This window comes from Globicephala melas, chromosome 10, assembly GCF_963455315.2.
Source record: "Globicephala melas chromosome 10, mGloMel1.2, whole genome shotgun sequence".
Classification (NCBI taxonomy): domain Eukaryota; kingdom Metazoa; phylum Chordata; class Mammalia; order Artiodactyla; family Delphinidae; genus Globicephala; species Globicephala melas.
In genome coordinates, this window is record NC_083323.1 from 87940590 (window position 1) to 87959397 (window position 18808).

The following is an 18808-nucleotide window of genomic DNA, read 5'->3' on the forward strand; positions in this document are numbered from 1 at the left end:
AGAGAACAGATATTATGCATTTTTCTCTAGGGATGGTGTTTGATTTTTTTTGGTTGTATCTCTTTCTTTATATTTCAGCTTTTAGTCCAAGATGGAATGAAACATTCACATTTATTATTCAGGTGCCAGAATTGGCATTGATACGTTTTGTTGTTGAAAATCAAGGTTTAATAGCGGGAAATGAATTTCTTGGGCAATATACTCTACCAGTTCTATGCATGAACAAAGGTAATATTCCTAAAAGTAAGATGATTGTGCTAATGTTTATATATAATTGGAGTTTACCAAAGACACGCTTTTATATACCAAATAGCTCTCTCCATGACAGTCAGATGTAAAGGAAAATCTATGTATTGACACATATTTTCTCCCAGTGGAATTACAGAAATGTGTTCTGATACAGAAGGTGGGGTTGGGGAGTGGGATTTCTAGGAAGACTAATTAGACAAACTTGGCTTGTATGAGAATTTCTCTACATGGACATAGCTCTGTTGTTTCAGTTAAGAGTAGGCATGACTACCGTGAAGGAATGAAGGATGGGAACTGCACGGAAGGGAGAAGCAGTGAGTCCTTCTTCCCACCTGAGGAGATACTGGGAGCACAAGGCTCTCTTTTCTTGAGTCTTTCCAGGGCTGCCTTGCAGTTACCTTTCAGGGGTGACTTACACTGTGCTCCCAATTCTATCCTTATTTTTACTTTTCTACCACCATCTGAGATATACCTAGGAAACAGTCTTTCTGAAGCAGAAGGGTGGTGGCTAATTTTGGAGACGCTGCACTTTGAGGGAGGAGAAGTGTGAGCTGTGTGGTGTTTAGTAGGAAGTCGGGATAGAAACGTCAAATATTTTACTTTGGGGGAAAATTAATATATGGGATGTAATATAACTACTTAGTCCTAGCTTTTATATGTGCTTACTGTATTATTTCTCAGGAGCACTACTGGGGCCACTGTTGATGAATTTATTTTTATTGTTCTCATCAAATGTGATTCTTTTTGCAGGTTACCGTCGTGTTCCTTTGTTTTCCAAAATGGGTGAGAGTCTTGAGCCTGCTTCCCTGTTTATCTATGTTTGGTATGTCAGATAGCAACTAATGGTGCCGGACACGGTGTTAGCTGTACATCGCAATAAAACAGCCAGAATGGGTGTCCATATCTTTCCCCTTTTTTTCTAACATGAAGCAAAATAATTATTTTGAGATATTGAGCCAGTGCGATTTTAAATATGCAAAATAGAACAGTGGAAACAAAACAGAAACTTCAGAGGGTCCTGACAGTATGGCATTCTCGTCAGCCAATTTCTCCTGCCCCTCTGTTGCTGAGGCTGCTCTTTCAACTTGCTTGTATCATGTTTAATTAGTAGAATTTACAAGATGCTAAAATATGTCTGATTGTATAAGACAGGTTGGCAAGTATTTGGCAGTATAAAAGAAATATGAAATCTAGGAGTGTTTTAATTTCTAGACACCCACTACTGCATATTGTAGTAGGAAGGAATTAGATTCCCAGGTGCTTGGCGCCCTTTTGAATCCTGGCGAGCAATTAGCCCCTGCATTCTCAGACTAGTTCTCAGATGCTGTGCACTGGATTGGGTACCCTGTAATTATACAGACATTCTTATGAGTGCATATGATTTTGATTTGCACTCAAACTGCCTCCAGACTCCGTATCTGTAAAAAAGATCTACTATGGGGACTTACATGCTTGGATCTCTGAATGAATTTTCCGTGTTTCTGAATCTGCACTAAATGCACATTGAAGGTTGCCTCTTGGTCAGAGATGAGATTCCTGTGCTGTTTCATATGCTGGGCTTCTCACCATCAGCAGGACTTTGCTTTACTAAATGTCATATGTAGAAGAATATGGTTCATTATTAACTGTTTTTCAAAAAACCAGGCATACTAATACTTGTTCTACCACATTGTTGCATGGTAGTGAGATGAAATCACCAGTACAATTTTTGACAAATTAGGGGGCCCTCATAGGTATTTGTTGAAATTAAATCTGAATTTATAACTAAAATAACAAAAATGCTTCTTTGTTTGAGATGTTTACTAATGTATTATCAGTTGATGGCCGAAAAAATATACAAAAAAATCACATCTACTATGTTTTTCTATTATCATGGTTTAGCCTCAGAACTAAATATTTAAAATAAAAATGCCACTGGGAATTCAAATATCCAACCCATAAGGAGTCAGATGTCCCAGATTACTCAGGGCATAGTCATTCAGATCCTCACTCACGGGCTCTCTAGATTTAAGATTAGGGCACAGTCTCCCCGGGAGGGACACACAGCCAGTTCTCAGAGGCCTGCTTCTATTTTGCCAGATTACAGGAGGATCTTTACTTATTAATTTACTTATATTGCTTTTATTTTATGAAAAAGCTAATTTCAAATCTACATTAAAACTAAGCTGAATACAAACTCTTAGTGAAGGAGGCCTGGTGGTTCTGTTTACAAAAACGTGGCCACTGTCTTTTGCCCTTAAAACTTCAGGAAGGGCCCTTCAGACGGCTTCGTGTTTGCATGTTTCAGTGCCAGAGGGTAGGAATAGACTCTGGTGTCCACTGTCAGATGTTCACCAGCTACCAGAGCATCACGTCTCTTCAGCAGGTCATTCTTTGGTAAGGAAGTTACTTCTGCAAAATCCCCATCTCCTGGCTTTGGCTTAGGCCCACGTGTCCAGCATCATCTCCATTGATAGTTACTGTCACGGTGTGTGTGGTACAGTTTGACAAACCTGGATCCATACGTACAGGTGGAGAACATTCAGCAGCATCACCCTTATAGCCAGTTTCTTCCTCAAGCTCCCAAAGAGCAGCTCCTTCTGGGCTTTTGTTGTCATCGATGAGACCCACGGGGAATTCAAGGCAGCAGCCCGCCATTGGTGGTCATCGATGAGACCCACGGGGAATTCAAGGCAGCAGCCCGCCATTGGTGGTTAGAACTGCTTCACCACAACGATACATTGGTAAACGAAGGGTTGTTTGCAGCACTGAGGTAACCACCACCCCATCAGCCGACTGTCTTTACATGGTTGGACGCTTCCCAGTTTCCCAAGTTCTTGTTAGATCAGTAGGATCCCTATAAGTTGTTTTTTTTTTTAAGTGTGACCCATTTCAGAAGGATTTTATTTATAATATCTATGTTCAACCTAATAGCAGGTGGGATGTTCAACCCATTAACCCAAGGATTTAACCTTCTCTAAACCCCTAAAGCCTTTTGAAGATCTGGAATTTCATGAGGTTTAAAGACTTTTATCACAGGAATTTTGCAAAAGAGTTCATTAATTCTTGCAGCAGGAAAAACTTATTTCTCATTTATACTAATAAGATTTGAAATAAGGAAGGAAAAAGGTTGTATTTCCTTTTCTCATTTTTCTTCAGGTACCACTCAAAATCAGCTAACTGTGAAGACAAAATCTATCTTTTTTTAAATATTCTTAATTCACTTGTAGAAAAATAATAGTGTTGAGGAGCAGAAGAAAACATAAGAGACAGCTAAAATGAACCCCTGGGCTGTGGTAACAGAAGATCTTTCAACAATGTCAGTTCCTCAGGGAAGCCATCCATGATCTCCTAGATTAGGTTACATTCCTTGGTTTATGTTTCCATACAACTGATTAAAGTGAGAGCTAGGAGGTGACTTTGTGCTCTCAGGGAGGCCTTGGTGTTGCTAAGAGCTGGCCTGACACTCACAGTCAGGCCATGGTGTTCGTCTGCCAAACCTGAACAGTTTCACATCAGCACCCGACAAGGCCACTCTGTGACCACAAGGGATAAGGAGAAAAACAGAACCAGTCTGTAATCATGACAGAGCATCTGACAAAAGCATGAATATCGTCCAAACACAAAAGTGCCAAACAGTCCCCAGGAAACATGAATGACTGTCGGATTTTTCACCTACTTCCTTGAACCCTCTCCCAAATCATCTGACACAAGCCTGAATCCAACAGTAAGTCCTTTCCAACACCCCTTCACTGAGACACCCGATGGTTCTTCATTTGTGTGTCTCCCTCATTGCAATGAAGAATTGACCTACTGTGTGTATTTCTGGTGGTCTTTGGCTGGAAGGCATTAACATAAACCTGGACTCTTCCTTTTGTTACTCTCATTACCTTGTAGTGATTAGTGACAGTAAAGTTTTGTTATGTTGTTAATTTTGACCTTTACTTTTTTTCTGCTTCTGGTTGTTCAGAGCCTCAAATAGAAAACATGCAGAGTACAATCTAGACTTACCCTGACTTTTGTTTGGGGGATGGTGACCACGGGAGGCCACTGATGCTGATTGCTGAGACATAAAGTTGCCCTATTTTTGGAAAGAAGAGTGGAGAAACTCCCTGTAGCTGTATAAAGGAGGTATTTATTTTAATTTTGGGTAGGGGGGCGTGTATGGTGTTTTTGAGGGATGCAGACACATGCACCCTAGATAGTGCCTCGAGGGGTTCCACTCAAAACCTTTATGCAAATTTCAGGGGTTATTTGGGAGCCACAATGGCAAAAAGCTCATGTTGTGGATTAGGATCCAGAAAATGGAATCGCTTACATTTAGTGAAGCCCTTATGGGCTTGAACAATGAACATTTTATTGGGAGAATATATGACCTGGATTCCGTTTTTCAGGAGTTATTAAAAGTCCATATCTTTGGATAGTGCATAAGCCTTTGTTGAATTACATTTCTTTCAAAGTAATAACCCTCTGGAAATATTTGTACCAGCAAAGAAAACATTCTTATGATGCATTCTGGATTCTTAGGCCATGAAGTTTGAGCCCTCTGTAGTATTCAGAGTTAAGCTTTTTTTACCAGCCACTAGAAATTTTCATTTAAAACATCCAAGGGGTAGATTAAAGTGGAATTTGAGCTTATGAGAGATTGGTCTTCTCCGTGTCTTGCATTCTTACACACCAGCTGAGCACGTGGTGGTGATGGTGGTAGTGGTGGGAGTTGGTGTTAAATTCCTTAAAAACCTACACATTTTCAGGGACTGGTGCCCTCTTTAATTCCCATCTGTATACAATTTAACTTTCACACTTTCAGTCACTATTCCTATTCTTCTCCCACAACAGTCCCTTTTCTAACATGAGAGTTCCATCTCTGCCATGTTAGCAGTGCCTAACATGTGCCTGATATTAAACAGAAATTAGGGAATTCCCTGGAAGTCCAGTGGTTAGGACTCCCCACTTTCACTGCTGAGGGCCCGACCGGGTCGAGGAGCTAAGATCCAGCAAGCTGCATGGCAGAGCCTAAATAAATAAATAAACAAATAGAAAATACCCTAAATCCTTGCAGCAATCTTACATTTTATTGTTAATGTAACAGGCTCAGAAACATTGAGTTGCCTAAGGTCTATAGTAAATGACAGAAACACAGTTATTGACCCAAGGCAATCAGGAAAAAAAAAAGTTGATTAAGTTACACAATATACAAAAATTAGCTCAAATGGATATTAGACTTAAATGTTGAATTATAGTGTTTACCAGTTTATTTGCTGTTTTTTGTGGAGGGATCGACCTTTGGAGTTTCCTACTCCATCATTTTTGCTGATGTCATTTTCCACCAATATTATTAACATATTCAACTAGTATAATACTTTTATTACAATGAATGAACCAATATTGCTACATTATTATTAACTGAAGTCCCTACTTTATTCACATTTCCTTACCTTTTACCTAATGTCACTTTTCTGTTCCTGGGTCCCATCTACGATTCACATTACACTTACTAGTCATATTTCCCGAGGCTGCTCTAGGTTGTGACAGTTTCTCACACATTCTTTGTTTGTGATGAACTTGATGGTTTTGAGAACTACTAGTCATGTATTTGGTAGAATGTCTGTCAGTTGGGTTTGAATAATACTTTTCTCATGATTAGACCAAGGCTACAAGTTTTTGGAAGGAAGACCTCAGAGGTAAAGTGCCACTTTCATAAATCTTATCAAAGGTGCATTCTGTCAACATGACTTTTCACTGTTGATATGGACGTTTATTACCTGATTGAAGTAGAGTTTGTGAAGTTTCTCCTCTGTAAAGTTCTGTTTTCCCTGCTTTTCATGCCATACTCTTTGGGAGGAAGAGTCACTGTGTGCAGCCCACACTTAAAGAGTTGGTAGTTACGTTTTACCTTCTAGAAGGCAGAGCGTCTATATAAATTGTTTGGAATTCTTCTACGTGGTAGATTCAAACCTCACCCCCCCCCATTTATTTATTTAATCAGTCATTTATATCAGTATGGGTTTATGGATAACTATTTTATACTTTGAATTATAATCTAATGCTCCTTTCCCAACTTGGTCCAGCCTTGATCAGTGAGAGCTCTTCCAGTTGACACCTGTGTCCTAGGGAATATTTTTTGCCCCCATCACTTCATTTGTTTTACTTGAAGGATCACTGGCAACATATTCCTTACCTGAAGTTGCAGTTGACATATGTGAACAGTTAGAGTCTAGCGATAATTAATATTTTTGCCATCTGATCTTCAAAACACTTTCATATCTCACTTTTAAAACTTCCCAAGTCTTGAATAGTATTTTCTTCAGTTAGTCTTTTTTTCTGATGACATGAAGTTAGGCTTTGGTATTTTTTTCCCTCTTATTGTTTCCATATTCTTTTCAGGTCATTTGAGCTGTATTTCTGACTTTTTATTCAGCTTCATCTTTTGGTCTCTTTACTTCCATAGCTCACAGAGGATAACATTGTTTCCTGGACCTGAGTGCCTTTTTTACTTTGCCTTTCCCTTTGCTCTCTGGCCCAGGCATTTGTTTTTCTTTCTACTCTCAAAGTTTTGTCTTGAGAAAGATGAAGTCGGTGAATTCTGTGTTTGTTCCACATCCCTTGTTCAAACAAGCCTTGACCATCTTGATCCTCTCGTGTAGGTTAGTCCCACCTCAAAGATAATATTCCTTTCAGACCAACGTTTGCTCCATACCAAGTCTTGACCTGTAACCATCCTGTCTGATTTCCCTTCAGTAAGTCCTCTCTTTGTTTCATTTTCCCTTAGAGTACCAGTTCCAGAGATTTTCCAAATATGTTTCCCTAGACCCCCTTGGCCATACTTCTGTTCCTTTGAAAGTTACATAATAATTCTTGGAGTCTTTTACACCTGTTTTCCTGGGTTTCCCTCTCCAATATGACCAGATTTTCTTAATCACTTAATCACTCTGTCAGTTTTTAAGGGATGGTTTCCCAGTTGTTCTTACAAAATGCTGCTGCTTTATGAGGGATCTTTTAAAATTTTTCTAATTTTAGTTCTCTCCAGGATGTCATTATACCTGCTCTCCAAGGCCTTTACTCTTTTTATCTGATTGATTTTTTTAGGTACCGTCCTCCCTTCTGAACTAGTAACAACTGAAATGTATTGCCCTTTTCTGTTACCTTTTTCAAGAGAAACTGGATTTAAGTCCATCACCTTTTTAACTTTGTAGTTCTTTCTCCTGGCTCTTAACATCTCATTTCCCCTTCATATCTGCCCAGCTTATGTTGTAAGATCCCAACATTTCTTTCAAGGAAATATCATTCTCATTACTACTCTGTTTGACGTCTTTTATTTTATTTTCCTTCTTCTACTGCTTTTGTTCTGATGGTAAGAAATTCCAGTTCTTTCTTGATTCCTGGGGTAAATCAGAATTTCAGAGCCAGAGGCTGATGGGCACAGACCTTTAAATTGCTTTCCCAGTTTTGGGGCATTTAATAATCTCAGTCAGTTATATTTTGACCTCAGCCTAGGAAGAGGGCATATTCTCTTTATAAAAAGAATCCCCATTCTTTTTGATTTAAATATTAATAAAATCCACATCCCTTCTATGAGTGGGGGTATGGTTCAAACCTCCAAACTCTAATAATTAGTTTCTTCAATTTTCAAATGCAGAGCCTCCTTGAGACTGTGTTGTTTCTGTAACTGAAGGCTGTGGACATGACACACGAATTCAAGTTTGGTCTGGTTTCCTCCACTGCTGTTAACCCTAAGGTCACTTCAAAATAACACACACACACACACACACACACGCGCGCACACACACACACACACACACACACACACACACTTGCACACAGTTTGAGAAAGTTGATAGTAGGCAAGCATACATGTCTCTGGAGTTAAGAAGTTTAAGCTTTAACTTTACTAGAGCTTGTAGCACACTTTGAATTCAGCCACTGTTCCAGATTTCTGGCCTAGTTGTTTTGAGATGTAGCTGAGAAATCCATTAAAAAAAGCAGCCGATTTTTTTTTATCACCTAATGCCTAAAAAGCTTATTTAAGAAAATTTTAAAAGGGTTATCTTTTTCTTATAGTCTAATTTGTTCTAAGGACTAAACCTTACGAGGTCTGTACTCATTAATGCCTAAGGTTTAATGTTACATCCCTTTAATGATAAAAAGTCAGTTGGTGCAATCTAAGTCATTATAACCAGGGTTAATAAATCCACCTGGCCCATTCTTACCAAAGCCTAAGGTCTAAGCAGTGTCTCTTGGTCTGCTGAAACTTCTGTGTTAATGCTGTGCTTGCCCCAACATTTTTTTAGAAGAAAAAGCATTAGTTAGGTTTAATTGGTTTATCTAAAATATATTGACAGCATATAGGATCCTATGCTAAGAAATAAAATATATCTTTTTTGTGACATGTGTTACAATATGAGAGTTAAAGTTGCTAGGCAGTTGCTTTAATCACTAGAATTTCTCCCATGTGCTATTAAATCTTCACTGTGGGCCTTGATAATGTGTCAATAGTGGTAGCTCTTCAATAATCCATTTCCTCTGGGAATCAAGTCCTGACCTTCAACCATATTTGCTAGAAATGAGTCTGTCACCACACCCCCTTAATTGTTTGATAGCAGTAGCCACATCTTATCTGTGATCCTCAGTTTCTTTTAGCCTGTGATTTTTGAGATGTCTTAATTTTCTGTGGAAGTTTCTCAGGGATTTTGAAGATGAGAATGGAGGGGCAGGGATTGATGGGGTGACCAACTGTCCAATGCTTCCAGTCTCTCACATCTGCTTAACTTAAAAATCTCCCCTCCTCCCCGGATGTGTGTGTATACATTCCATTCAAGAACTCATCTGAGTGGAAAGTTTATGCTGCTAGGAGACATTTGAATGTTACTACTCTGTAAAACTGTAATAATCTCCCTTTTCCCCATCTTATTAGACTTCTTATAAAAAGCAACTAAAGTATAGATGTAAAAAGGCGAAAAGAGCTGTAAAACATGATATGAATGAGAGTTAAGACTAGGAGCCTTGTTTTTGTTCACCGGTGTGTCATTCAATCATTTGTTCAGGTATTAATTTATAAAGACTTATTGAGCATCTACTACATACCAGATATTTGGCAGGGCTAGAACAACAAAACAAGTGAAGATTCAGTGTTAAATTCGTTTGGTAGGGCTACCGAAACAAAGTACCACAAACTGGGTGACTTAAACAACAGAAATTTTGTTGTCTCACAGTTCTGGAGGCTGAAAGTCTGAAATTAAGGGGTTAGTTCCTTCTGACCATCTGGTCCATTCATCTCTCCTAGCTTTGGGTGGTTTGCTGGTGTTCCTTGGCTTATAGATGTGTCACTTCAATCTCTATGTCATGTTTTCATATGGTGTTCCCTCTAGGTTCGGGTCTGTGTCCAAATTTCCTCCTTTCATAAGGACACGAGTCATATTGGATTAGGAGCCCACTCTACTCTAGTATGACCTCATCTTAACTAACTACATCTACAGTGACCCTATTTCCAAATAAAGTCACATTTTGAGGTTACAGGTGGTTAGGACTTATAAATTTGGAGGACACAGTTCAATCCATAACACCTACATACCATCTGCCTAAATTTAAAAGTTATAAATAAAGCTAAGAAGCCATTAAATACAATATGATTTGTTCTCCTTCATAAACACCTGGAAGGACAGCTTTTAATTGAGTTCTTGGATGTCTTGGAGATCCACGTTGGATTATGGTGACCTAAAGAGGGCTGTCTCCTCTCCTGGAGCGCTCTATATGCCCTGCTTTCTCTTCCCACCCCTGGGCCCTTCCTCCACTGTCAGTGGCCTCCTGCACGCTTGTGGACGTCCCAGCTGACACATTCGAGCTGCATGCATATACACTGCAAGCAGCCTGCCCTCGGCCACCACTGGAGCCTAGGCATTGTTCTCCCTGGTGGTGGTGTCTGACTTCAGGTCAGCAAACCCTTAGAAGGCCTGCAAACGCTGTTCAGGCTGGGAATTCAGGGGTCATGTGTACCTAGAATGTGGTCTAGAATGAGGCTTTTGGGTGTGGCTGAGTCACAGCTGGAGGAAGTAGGATTCTCCAAGGAGAGGGCACCAGGGCAAGGACTCCTCTTGCCTGGATCCAATGCTGTACTGTCAGTGAACGAAACTTCCTTAGAGCCTTGTGTTTTAGTGAAAGAATACTAAACATAAATAATAAGCAAAATAAATCAGTAAACCATATAGAATGTTCAAAGGTGATAAGTATATAAGAAAAAAAAGTAGAGCAGAGTGGGAAGGATCTGGCATGTGTCTGGGGACAGGGCAGGCTACAATATGACACAGAGTGGTCCAGGCAGGCCTGTCAGAGATGGAAACATTTGACCGAGACTTGAAAGAGGTGAGAGAATAGGCAAGTGGATATACGGGACAAAAGCACATTTTGGAAAGAAGGAGCTGTCTGATAAAGATTTCAGGGAAGAAGCATGCCTGGAATGAATGTTCAGGGAATGGAAAGGAGGCCACTGTTTCTTGAGTGTTTTGAGTATAGGAGGATATAATGGGAGTTAAAATCAGAGAGGTGGCTGATGGGAGGCCAGATCACATCGGGCTTTTTAGGTTATTTTAAAAGTTTGCGCTTTTACTCTGGGAGTAGAAGCCCCTGCAGTGTTTTGAGCAGAAGAGAGACAAGATCACTCCAATTTCTGTGTTGAGAATAGACAGTATGGAGGGCAGGGTAAACAGAAACAAGGAGAAGGTAATTGTAGTAATTTGGGACAAATTTAATAGGAGTACCTTGAACCAGAGAGGAAGCAGATGGAGAGTGGTAAGTGGTTGGATTTGGGAAAAGTTTTGAAGGCAGAGCTACAGGAGTTTCTTATGGACTGAATTATACTCAGAGAATGAGCAAGGAAGTGGGTATCAAGGATGACTTCAAGATTTTTGCTATTTAAAACTGATCAGGAGTCTAGTTTTAAACATACTGAGCTTGAGATAATAGATATTCGAGGGGGATGCTGTGTAGGTAGTCGGATATGGAACTCTAGAATTTGGGAGGGGTTCTGGGCTGGAGTTATTATTTTTAAATGATATTTATTTTAATGATATTGTTTTCTTTCTAATTTTACAAGCAAAACATGTTATTGTGGACAACTAGAAGTACATAGAAGTATGAAAATTAACAATCACCCGTAATCCCCAACCCACAGAGATAAACCACTGTTAACATTTTGATGTATTTCCTTTTAGTGTCTACATACTTTTTTCAAGTTGAGGTGTAATTGACCTAGATCTCTACATTAGTTCCAGGTGCACAACATAGTGATTCGATCGATACTTCTGTACATTACAGAACGATCCCCATGATATGTTTAGTTATCATCTGTCACTATACAGAGGTATTATAATTGGCTATATTCCTCATGCTGTACATTTCATACCCGTGACTCATCTATCGTGTGACTGGAAGTTTGTACCTTTTAATCTCCCTCACCTCTTTCATTCTTCCCACAACTTCCTCCCCTCTGGTAACTGCCTATTTGCTCTGTTTTTATGAGTTTATTCTGTTTTGTTACGTTTGTTTGTTCATTTTCTTTGTTAGATTCCACATGTAAGTGAAAATCACACGGTATGGTATTTGTCTTTCTCTGTCTGACTTATTTTACTTAGTATAATACCCTCCAGGTCCATCCATGTTGTTGCAAATGGCAAGATTTCATTATTTTTCTAGACTGAGTCATATTCCGTTGTAGGTATACACCACATCTTCTTTATTCATTCTCTGATTGGGCACCTAGGTTATTTCCGTATCTTGATTATTGTAAATAATGCTGAAATAAACATAGGGGTGCATATATCTTTTCTAATTAGTGTTTTTGTTTTCTCTGGAAAATACCCAGACGTGGAATTGATGGATTGTGTAGTTCTATTTTTAATTTTTTGAGGAACCTCCATACTGTTTTCCATAGTGACTGCACCAATTTACATTCCCACCAACAGTCTATGAAGGTTCCCTTTTTCCACATCCTTGCCCACACTTGTTATTTGTTGTCTTTTTGATAGCAACTATTCTGACACGTGTGAGGTGATACCCCTTTGTGGTTTTAATTTGAATTTCCCTGATGATTAGTGATGTTGAGCATCTTTTCATGTGTCTTTTGCCTATCTCTATGTCTTCTTGGGAAAAACGTCTTTAAAAAAGTTCTTCTGACCATTTTTTAAATGGGTTGTTTGTTTTTATGATGTTGAGTTGTATGTGTTCTTTGTATATTTTGGATTTTAACCCCTTATCAGATATATCATTTGCAAATATCTTCTCCCATTCAGTAGGTGGCCTTTTTGTTCTGTTGATAGTTCCTTCACTGTGAAAAACTTTTTAATTTGATGTAGTCCCATTTGTTTACTTTTGCTTTTGTTTCCTTTGCCTCAGGAGACAGATTCAAAACAGTGAGCCTAAGACCAATGTCAAAGAGCATACTACCTATGTTTTCTTCTAGGATATTTATGGTTTTAGGTCTTATACTAAGTCTTTAATCCATTTTGAGTTTATCCTTGTACATGGTATGAGAAAGTAGTCCAGCTTGATTCTTTTGCATGTGGCTATCCAGTTTTCCCAACACCACTTATTGAAGAGGCTGTCTTTTCCCCATTGTATGTTCTTGCCTCCTTCATTGTAGATTAATTGCCCGTATAAGTGTGGGTTCATTTCAGGGCTCTCTATTCTGTTCCATTGATAGATGTGGGGGTTTTTTTGGTTTGTTTTTTTGAGTCACTGCTACCATACTATTTTGATTACTGTAGCTTTGTAGAACACGATACCTCCAGCTTTGTTCTTTTTTCTCAAGATTATTTTGGCTACTCAAGGTCTTTTATGTTTCCAAACAAGTTTTAAAATTATTTATTCTACTTCTGTGAAAAATGCCATTGGTATTTTGATAGGAATTGCATTGAATCTGTAGATTGCTTTGGGTAATATGGTTATTTTAACAATATTAAATCTTCCAATCCATGAGCACAATATATTTTTCCATTTGTTTGTGTCATCTTCACTTTCTTTCATCAATATCATATTGTTTTCTGAGTACAGGTCTTTTACATCCTTGGTAAGATTTAGTCCTTGGTATTTTATTATTTTGATGCAATTGTAAATGGGATTGTCTTCTTAATTTCTCTTTCTGATAGTTCATTGTTAGTGTATAGAAATGCAACAGATCTCTATGTTAATTTTGTATCCTGCAACTTTAGAGAATCCATTGATGAGTTCTAATAGTTTTTTGATGGTATCTTTAGGATTTTCAATATACAGTATCATCTTAACTGCAAACAGTCACAGTTTTACTTCTTTCTTTCCAATTTGGATTCCTTTTATTTCTTTGTCTTTTCTGATTAGTTGTGGCTAGGACTTCCAATATTATGTTGAATAAAATGGTGAGAATGGGCATCCTTGTCTTGTTCCTGATCTTAGAAAAAATGCTTTCAGCTTTTACTGTAATGTTGGCTGTGGGCTTGTCATATATGGTCTTTATTATGTTGAGGTATGTTTCCTCTATACCCACTTTGTTGAACGTTTTTTTTATCATAAATGGACGTTGAATTGTGTCAAAAGCTTTTTCCACATTTACTGAGATGATCATATGATTTTTATTCCTCAGTTTGTTAATGTGGTGTGTACCACATTGATTGAGTTCCACTACTCTGTCTTCCAGTTCATTGATTCGTGCCTGTGTATCATGTAATCTACTGTTGATTCCTCCTAGTGTATTTTTTGTTTCAATTATGGTATTCTTCAGTTCTGTTTAGTGTTTTACATTTTCTAACTCTTTGTTGAAATTCTTACTGTGTTCATCCATTCTTCACTTGAGTTGTTTATAATCATTACCTTGAACTCTTTATTGGGTTGATTGCTTATCTCTACTTCACTTGGCTCTTCTTCTAAGGTTTTATCTTGTTCCCTCATTTCAAAAATATTCCTCTGCCACCTCACTTTGTCTGACTCTCTGTTTTATTTCTACAGATTCGGTACGTCAGATATATTTCCTGGTCTTGGAAAAGTGGCCTTATGTAGGAGACATCCTATTGGGTCCAGAAGCACACTCCCCTCTATCACCAGAGCTATATACTCTAGGAGTGCCCCCTGTGAGGGCTGAATGGGCCCTTCTGTTGTTGTGGGGCCACCTACTGTGAGAGTTTTTGTGGGCATGACTGGCCCCCAGCCTGGTTGGTGCCAGCTCTGCCTAGTGCAGTGGCTGCCAGCTGCTGGTGGGTGGGCCCAGGTCCTGGTGCTAATAAGCTAGAGGAAGTACTCCAAAATGGCTCTTGCCAGCACCAGTGTCCTTGTGATAGTACAAACTCTCAAAGGCTGCCACCAGCATCTATGTCCCCAGGATGAGTTCCAGTTATAGCTTGCCTTTCCAGGAGGCTCTCCAAGATCAACTGGTAGGTCTGACCTGGGATCCTTTCAAATCACTGCTTCAGCTCTAGGCCTCAGGGCATGTGAGAGTTTGTGTGGGCCCTTTAAGAGCAAAGTCTCTTTCCTACAGCCCTTCAGTTCTCCTGAATACAAGTCCTGCTGGCCTTCAAAGTCAGATGTTTTGGGGGACTCATCTTCCCAGTGCAGGGCCCCTGGTCTGGGGAGCTTGATGTGGGGCTCAGACTCTTTGATCTTTGGAGGGAATGTCTACAACTGTGATTATCCTCCCACTTGTGGGTCACCTACCCATGGGTGTGGGTGTTGAGTATACTGTGTGTCCATTCCTCCTATTCATCTCATTGTGATTCCTTCTTTATATCTCTAGTTATAGATATTTTCTGCGAGTCTTCAGATTGTTCTCATGAATAGTTGCTCTGTATGTGGTTATAATTTTGGTGTGCCTGTGAGAGGAGTTGAGTTCACAGTCTACCTACTCCACTATTTTGGCCACTCCTTGGGCTGAAGTTATAAAACTGGGAAACTGGGAATACTCAGCATACAGATGATATTTAAGGCCATCAAAATAGATGAGGTCACTAAGGAGTGAAAGCTGATGGAGAAGAGGACCAAGGAGTAAGTCCTGGACACTCCAACACTGCAGACTGTGGAAAAGGGGATCCTCCTTCACAGAAGACTGAGAAGGAGGGACTGATGTTATATAGAAGGAAAGCACAAAAGGGTGTTGTGTTCTGGAAGCCAAATGAAGAGTGTTGAGAAAGAGAGTTATTGATTGTGTCAAATACTGCTGATAGGTAAGCCCAGATCAGGGCTGGAAATTGACCTTTGGATTTAGCTATGTGGAGGTCAGAAGGGACCTTGACAAAAGCAGTTTTGTTGAAGTGTTTGGGACAAACACCTGCTTGGAATGGTCTGAGAGAAAATGAGAGGAGAGAAACTGGAGGCAGAGATTAGAGACAACAATTTTGAAGAGTTTTGCTATAAAGAAGATCAGGCCAATTGGATGAGTATTTGGAAGGGAGATGGAGGTGCCAAGAAGTTTTTTATGATGGTTGTACCATCATGTAACCATGTAACATCATGGTTGTGTGCCGAAGTGAATTATCCAGTAGAGAATAAAGAAATGATGCTTTTGAATAGAGGAGAGTTTCAGTAATGTTTGTGAGTAGGTGAGAGGGGCTGGGATCAAATGTACAAGTTGAGAGATTGGTTTTGGGTAGAAGCTTGGTCATTTTTCCACGATAGTAAGTAGGAAGGAGGAACATGGAATCTGCTGGGCAGGTAGATGTGCTAGTGGAATATGTAGAGGTTTTCTTTTGACTGATTCCAGTTTCCAAGTGAAGTAGGAAACAAAGTAATCAGCTGAGAGTGAGGATTACAGTAGAGGGTGATGAGGTTTCAGCAGAAAGAAGGGTGTGGAATCACTATCTGTTAGAAAAGGGAGAGTGAGTGGACCTGAAACATAGAACCATTGCCCAGAGCATTATGGCTTACTTGACTCACATGATCATGTGTTTGAAACGAGACTACATCAACCCATACCAGGCACTGAAATATTTTCAATGAATAAGTGTAGTCTTTTATATGTTTACATCGTTATGCAGATAACCATATAAAAAGAGCTTAAATTACTTTTTTATCGACATACAGGAAAACACTGAGTAAAGCAAGAGTTTTAGTAATTTAATTGGAAGAAATTTTTAAAAAACAATTTGATTCTCTTAAAGAATGTGGCATAGTGCCTTGAGTTATACCTACTTTGCAGGTGGAAATCTGCAGGATTGTTTACTCTGGTCATGATGAATATGAAAGTAGGTTCAGAAGTAAGAAAACTTTTTGTTGTGCAGAGAATAGGTTTTGATCAGAGGGGAGAGCTGCAGAGTTTGAGATCTTTGAATTAGCGGATAATGAAGTTTAAAATGTGGTAATGCCTCTGTTTGGGTGAAATCCAGTGATGATGAATTGATTGGTGCTGAAGAGGGTGAAAAACTACAAAGTTTCTTCCAAAAATTGGATTTAAGAATTTCAGGCATTTATGTTTGTTTCTTCTGACAGAAATTAATACAGCATTCTTCTAGAGCTTACTAATCCCCTCAGTAAATAAGATTATAAGTGGATATGTAGGTATATATATTTAATTCAAATTTAAAAAATTTGTTACATATATACTTAGGTGTTGAAGTAATTGATAAGATTTATTTATTTGCTTGTCTTTTTTTGGAAAATACATTTAAAGTATTGCTTTTAACTGTAGGCACATAAAACGTGAACACATGTTTGATTTAAAAGACCCATTAAATGTCCTTTTTTTATTTTATACATTGAATTTTACACAATCAATTGGAAAAAAGGTTCTAAGAAAACAATGAAACACAGGTAGAGAATAACTAACTATAAAAGACTGATTCTGATTTATTTTCTTTGTGTCCTTAGTACACCATCATGCTACCTTTTTTTTTTTTTTAATTTATTTATTTTTGGCTGCGCTGGGTCTTTGTTGCTGCGAGAGGGCTTTCTCTAGTTGCTGCAAGCGGGGGCTACTCTTCATCGCGGTGTGTGGGTTTCTCATTGCGGTGGCTTCTCTTTGCGGAGCACAGGCTCCAGACACGCGGGCTTCAGTAACTGTGGCGCATGGGTTTAGTTGCTCCGTGGCATGTGGGATCTTCCCGGACCACGGATCAAACCCGTGTCCCCTGCATTGGCAGGTGGATTCTTAACCACTGCGCCGCCAGGGAAGTCCCCACCATGCTATCTTTGATAACAAAAATGTCCTGATCTTGTGCTAGAGAGGCCCCAAAGTGAAAGAACTACGAGTAATGAATGCGTATGTTCATAGCAATGCTTAAATTATACTGTTGCCTAGTGGATACCATTTTTCTTCCTTGAGTGGGACACTACAGAGTTGGATATTAATTGCTCCTACAAAGGTGGTTTTGCTCTTTACAATAAGCATTAAGACATGTCCTTGGAGCTCTGTGACTTCATCATATACTACCTAAAAAGGGAGAGAATAAAAATCAGATACGCTTAAATGCATCTTTTAAAAAATACTGCTTTTAGCAAAAATATTTGCACACTGATATCTTGTACCTTGGAATGGATACGTTAATGTTAGAATCTTTCATTTCTAACTCTAATTCTGAAGAGCTAAAGGTTCTGCTAACGTAAAGGAATTTAACGACAGAATATTTCTCTAAGAAGCTTAGAATTTACTCTGATTGCATTAAAAATTGTCTATCCCAAATTTAATAAGACTGTAAATCATTCTCTAGGAATAAATTTAAATACCTGTCACCTTTCAACTGTCCTTGGATTTACTGTGCAACATGGGACCTTGAACACTGTCTTTCTTTGTTGAAGGCTAATGAGGAAAGCAGACCAATCTCCATGATTTCCGTGTGTTAATTTAATGTAGTACAGTATTTCCTTCTACATGTGAAGCAGTCGCTCTATGGTTACTTTATTTAAAATTGTTTAATTTTTAGTTATGAAAATATATGCTCATTAACTAAAATATGGGGATGAAACAAAAAAAGAATAAAAAAGGAAAAATTTCTATTTCTACCATTAGGAGATAATCATTTTGATGTGTTTTTTGTTTTCTATATATAATTGCTTTTTAAGTATCTGAGCGGTAATTATGTTGTGTGTATAGTTTTGTGTTTTTCTCTTTTTCACTTACTAGTCATGTAACTATTTTTAAAAAAGAGAGGTGTTCAACTGTCTTTTATAACATCCAAGAAATAAGTCACAGGCATTACCACTGGGTGCCTGCAGTGGTAAAGAAGCTTTAAAAGTGTAGTACTATCAATCAAGAAATTAGTTATACATCAAAGGAGGGGAGAGCTGTGTATAGATCCAACATGGTTGCCAAGGAAACTCCTTATAACACATTTGGAGGAGTTTCATATGATGATACAAACATGCTTGCTTTTTACAGCTAAACTACAAGATTGACAGAAGCGTCCTCTATATATGCAAAAAAGAATCAGAGGAAACAAACTGAGAGGAAAGGCCTTGGACTCCACTGCGAGGCCTGTTCAGTGTGTATGGATGCAATTTCTAGCCCATCGTACTGCATTTGCCTACCATTTGTGAACCCATCAATTTATCAATGAAATTCCATTCAATATCAATCTATCTGTTAGCTGCTCAGAACAATGATTTACTTATCAAGTAAATAATAATTCAATCA

The 18808-nt window shown here is 38.7% G+C and overlaps 2 protein-coding genes and 1 pseudogene across 3 annotated transcripts in view; 1 reads left to right on the plus strand and 2 right to left on the minus strand.

Annotated features, from left to right (window-relative positions):
* PLCZ1 (phospholipase C zeta 1) overlaps window positions 1–1085 on the plus strand; it is a 42587-nt gene extending 41502 nt beyond the window's left edge. Inside the window, exons 12-13 of the mRNA XM_030841376.2 lie at window positions 79–228; window positions 1000–1085. Of these exons, the coding sequence (XP_030697236.2) occupies window positions 79–228; window positions 1000–1085 (236 nt within the window). The remainder of the gene's footprint in view (window positions 1–78; window positions 229–999) is intronic.
* A 1400-nt stretch (window positions 1086–2485) lies between these two features.
* Window positions 2486–2886, minus strand: LOC132598007 (ADP-sugar pyrophosphatase pseudogene; annotated as a pseudogene).
* Window positions 2887–17046: 14160 nt separating this feature from the next.
* PIK3C2G (phosphatidylinositol-4-phosphate 3-kinase catalytic subunit type 2 gamma) overlaps window positions 17047–18808 on the minus strand; it is a 328570-nt gene continuing 326808 nt past the window's right edge. For both annotated transcript variants that reach the window (XM_060305870.2, XM_030841385.3), the window contains one exon: window positions 17047–17608. In XM_060305870.2, the coding sequence (XP_060161853.1) occupies window positions 17456–17608 (153 nt within the window). In that variant the 3' untranslated portion in view covers window positions 17047–17455. The remainder of the gene's footprint in view (window positions 17609–18808) is intronic.